The sequence below is a fragment of the Galeopterus variegatus genome, unplaced genomic scaffold (assembly GCF_000696425.1).
Source record: "Galeopterus variegatus unplaced genomic scaffold, G_variegatus-3.0.2 Scaffold187, whole genome shotgun sequence".
Classification (NCBI taxonomy): domain Eukaryota; kingdom Metazoa; phylum Chordata; class Mammalia; order Dermoptera; family Cynocephalidae; genus Galeopterus; species Galeopterus variegatus.
The window spans coordinates 724,368-729,254 of record NW_007726298.1 but is presented as its reverse complement, the minus strand read 5'-3'; the positions used below and the strand labels follow the sequence as shown (position 1 = coordinate 729,254).

Here is a 4,887-nt window from a genome sequence, read left to right as displayed (position 1 = left end):
GACGCCGCCGGGGGTAGTTTTCGGAGGACGAGGGCTTCGCCCTGTGTGCAGTGGGGAAGGGAAGTGGGCAGCGGAGGCGAGGCGGGCAGGGCGCCCATCAGCGCTGCGCTCGGGGGGCGCGGGCAGGCGGCAGGTGAGAGGACCTGTGGGTCCTGCTCTGCAGACCCGCCGCCCCGTGTCCGAATGGAGGGTTCGTGTCCGCCGGGAATTGCTGGCTGTTGCGGAAACTTTCCTGCGAGGGCAGGCACGGCGTTAGGGGTTCTGTTTTGAACGTGGATCGCCTCTCAGAGTTTACTCATGTTTACAGGGCTACGCAGCAGGGAAACGGAAGAGTGGGGGGGAGGTGGCAATCGGCCGCTCGCCCCAAAATAACACCGAGAACCCCTCTCGGGAAAGCGCCCCTGCGCGCTCTACCAGAGACGCAGCTTCGCAGCGACTTTTATAGGAAGCTCGTTAGCATATTGCAGAACGTCCCGCCTCAGCCTCCCTGCAATTGGCCGTGACGTGCCCCGTGGAATGTCCTTATCGGTTTGCTGCGGAGCGATTGGTTGCTGCGCCGGGTGAGGGCGGGCGTTGGCAGTGACTGGCACGGGTTTGTGTTTCCGCTGCCTTATTTTTTTTCATTTTCGAGGAGAGGGTGGGTGGAGGGGGGAGGTCGAGTGGATTTGAATGTCTTCGAGTCACCCGGCCTCCGGCCTCGGATTGGCCCTTGGCCCTGCTGGGGCGGGCCGTTCTCTCGAGCCCTGCGCTGTGATTGGTTGCTTCTCTGGCCTCCGCCCTCAGGCCCTGAGACCCTATAGGCAGCGGCTCTGTAGGCGGGGCTCGCCCCTCGCTGGCCCCCTTCCTATTGGCGGAAGTCGCGGTCAGCACCTTCACGGCTCCTCTGTCTCCGCAGCCTGGCCACTTCCGGCCGTGGAGCCTTGGCGGCGCCTGGGAGCTTGTACTCCACCGTGCCACGGGCATCCGTCCGGCCCGGCGACTAGGGAGACCGGCCCGCATGGGGTCCCGGCCTCCTCTCTGCTGCTCCGAGCGTGTGGTCTCGAGAGGCCGGGGAAACGTGAGTCACCGTGGGCGTGTCCTCGCTTGGAGCCCGGGCTCGAAGGCTGGTAGAAGAGCGCCGTGCAGGGATGCGGGGCCGGGCCGCAGCTTCCACATCGTGGCGAGCCCGGGCATCCGCGCTCCTCACTGCGGTGACCCGACCGGAGCTGCACGGCCAGGCGCTTATCATGGTCCTCGGAGACTTGGCCTTTGTTGTCACAGAACTACTGGGACTCGGCGGCGTCTCTGCCAGTCCGCGTCGGTCGCGGAGTGGCCAGTGCGGGGGACTGTGAGGTCGGCTTGCCTCTTCGAGTGGCCCTCGAGGTTGCTCGTGTTGGTTCCGAACGTTGTTAAGGTTCTCGCCCGTGCAGGGAACGCTCTTCAGGAGGAACTTCCATGCAGCCCTCTGTAAAATCAAAACGCGTCTGAACTGCGGGGTTCGCATTAGGTGTCACCGCGTCCCGTTCGGCTCCTGGAGCCCTTCCACGGTGCCCTGCCCTGTGCCGTGTCACCGCCCTGCTGTGCACGGCTGCACCTGCAGCGCTGCACACAGTACTCGGCTCGGGTCACCTGAGAAACGCATGCCATTGCTTAGGTGACAGAATTACTTTTCGGTAATTTTGTGACGAGGTTTCCTTTTCCCTTTCCCACAAGTGAGGCTTCGCCTGATGCAGAAGCAGGTGTAATATTTCTTACTACATTTTAAATTAGCGGTGCGACAGCGTCGTTCTTTTCTCTGAAATGCCAACGTTGTTTTTAGAAATTTTATTACTGATGAAACCAAATGATACCGTCACGTAACTTGTAATCCGTTTAAAAATAAACGGCACAAACCCATATTTTAACGTCTATGATAAATAAGCTGGATAAATTGATGGTACTTTAGTAAGTTGAGCAAAACTTATTTTCAGAATTACTGTGAGAGAGACCGTGGCATTTCTCCCTTCTGCTGGCAGACGGTCTACATTGTTCCTCTAGAAAATACTTTCAGCGCTGTCTTTAATTTGAGAATATAGCCTAGAAAGTAATACTTATCCTCTAGGTAAGCTTCAGTGTCGGCCTGAGTTTCTGCGATTACTATAGTGTTAGGTTTATGTCTTGTGACTATTTGGAGATAAGATCTGGAAAATGTTAACATTTTGCACATCCCCCCTCCCCCAAACATACACTTCTTCCTAGTTGGAGAGTATACTTGTTTTAAGAGACCAACAAAGGGTTTCAGAATAAGAATCTGTTTGAGAAAAATAACTCTGGGAAGTTCCATATATTTAAATAGGTTTTGGGCAAGAATATTTACCTTCCAATTTGAATTAGATTATTTAACAGCTATTATTTCTTCAGAAATTGTCTAATTACATTTGCCAAGTTACATTTTAAAATCACATGCATATAACCTACCCAGGAAGTTCTAACTTTAATACTGAGGGTTTTTCATTCGTTTCGATGATGATTTAAAATCTGACTTTTATAGATGTAAAGAGGTTATTTTACGCAGTAGATGCAAAAGTAAAATCCACCACTTTTGTTTTAAAGCAAGGGTAGGATTTTTGGATTATTGTGACCAAACCATTCTTGTTTTCAGTAACAGAGGAATAACATGCTAGAATGAACACGAACTGACCGATGAACTGAGGGCCTCAGTGACTGAGTATTCTGGACCTTGGCCTTTTATCCCCAGTCTTTAAACTATAGAGAGCCATTATATAAATTTATATAGATTCTCTAATTTAGGGAGGCATTCTAGATCTTGGTACATTAAAATAAAGAGAATAAAGGCCTTTATATTATTAGAAAAGTATTTGAATAAAAATGATGGAAAGATAGGACATAATCATTAATTTAATAGAAAATAAAAGTTTGGGCCCAAGCACTTTATCTAAATCTGAACTTTTCCCCTTAATTACCTGTCTCAGGAGTATTTGTCACCTGTACTTCAGAACTGCACACAGAGTCCCTTTGAATACTTCAAGTGGCACTTTGCTAAATGGGAACTGTGCTGGCATTTGTATTTAGTACCAGAATTTTTTTTTCAACGGGAAAATAAACGTCTTCTATAAAGGCCTATGAGTTGCATGATTTTTATATTGGGAAGCCCTGCCTTGGTTGTTTATGTCCTTTGCAATTGCTTTTTTATAGAGTAGAGAGTTAGTCTTATTTAATCAGTGTGGATTTCTTCACTCATGGTACAGCATGGATGTGTAACTCATGTTGTTTTCATCTATAGACATCCTGAAGGAACTGGATGAATATTATGAGAGGTTTAAGCGCGAGACGGACGGCGCGCAGAAGAGGCGAGTGTTGCACTGCATTCAGAGGGCCCTGATCCGCAGCCAGGAGCTGGGCGATGAGAAGATCCAGATTGTGAGCCAGATGGTGGAGCTGGTTGAGAACCGGACCAGACAAGTGGACAGTCACGTGGAGCTCTTTGAGGCACATCAGGAGATCAACGACACCACCGGCAACAGCGGCAAGGCTGGCCAAGATAAGTCAAAGAATGAGACAATCTCACAGGCAGAAAAGCCCAATAACAAGAGGTCTCGGCGACAGCGCAACAATGAGAATCGAGAGAATGCTTCTAATAATCACGACCACGACGACATCACCTCAGGAATGCCCAAGGAGAAGAAAGCGAAAACCTCCAAGAAGAAGAAACGCTCCAAGGCCAAAGCAGAGAGGGAAGCGTCCCCCGCAGACCTCCCCATCGACCCCAATGAGCCAACGTACTGTCTGTGCAATCAGGTCTCCTATGGAGAAATGATAGGCTGTGACAACGACGAGTGTCCCATCGAGTGGTTCCACTTCTCGTGTGTGGGACTCAACCATAAACCCAAGGGCAAGTGGTACTGTCCCAAATGTCGTGGGGAAAATGAGAAAACAATGGACAAAGCGCTGGAGAAGTCAAAAAAGGAGAGGGCGTACAACAGGTAGTTTGTGGACGTGCGTTAACAGTGAGGAGGAGAAGTAACCCAGTGTATTTATTAACAGTGCCACCTTTGTTGAGGTGTACGGATTGTACAGTGTATATTTTTAAAGAATGTTAGAAAAGGAGCCATTCCTTTTACAGGGATGGCAGTGATTCTCTTTGCCTTTTGTTTTCATTGGTACACATGTGTGACAAGAAAGTGGTCTGTGGATCAACATTTTAGAAACTGCAAATATAGGCGTGAATTAAACACTGAAGTGAATCTCAGACTGATTTCCTTTTCTGGGGGGAGGGGAGATGACTGGGAAGCAACCTAACATATTAAATGTGGAAAGAAAAGATTTATCTATTTTATTTTAGTAAAAATAATGTCACTAATTAGCCAGGTTGGTAAAAATACAGCCTATAGCAAATTCGTTTCTTGCTACCATAATGTATTTCCATTTTACAACTCAATAACAAAAGTTGATACTTCAAAGAATATTTTTTAAAAAGGTAAATGATTAAATTTTACATGATAATTATTTTATATACTGGCCCATTCCCCAAATGGCCATTTTAAAATTATTGGGTACATTTTAATGAAATTGAACAGAATTGGTCTAATCATGGAAGTTCAAATCACACTTCTCAATCACAAATCATAGCGTAGCCATCATTAATTTATATAAGGTGTATAGATGTACATTTCCAAGTGAACTTGCACTTACTGTATCATAACTGCAAGTGCAGCCAGCTGCTGTTGTGAAACCAAGGTGCACTTCCTGCTGCATGTATGAGAGTTGTGCAGATGTGATGTCAAGAAATAAATGAAACTTGGCCAGTTTGTTAATCTAGCAGTATAGTTTGATTTTGACATAACTAATTTTTAAATTTTTGTCTTAAAAACTTATACACCAGCAGTTTAGACAAAGCCTTAAGCAAAT

The 4,887-nt window shown here is 47.3% G+C and overlaps 1 protein-coding gene across 1 annotated transcript in view; it reads left to right on the top strand.

Annotated features, from left to right (window-relative positions):
- Positions 1-4,228, top strand: part of ING1 (inhibitor of growth family, member 1) — a 5,767-nt gene extending 1,539 nt beyond the window's left edge. Inside the window, exon 2 of the mRNA XM_008564531.1 lies at positions 3,263-4,228. Coding sequence (XP_008562753.1) covers positions 3,263-3,966 — 704 coding nt within the window. The 3' untranslated portion in view covers positions 3,967-4,228. The remainder of the gene's footprint in view (positions 1-3,262) is intronic.
- The last annotated feature ends 659 nt before the right edge of the window (positions 4,229-4,887 follow it).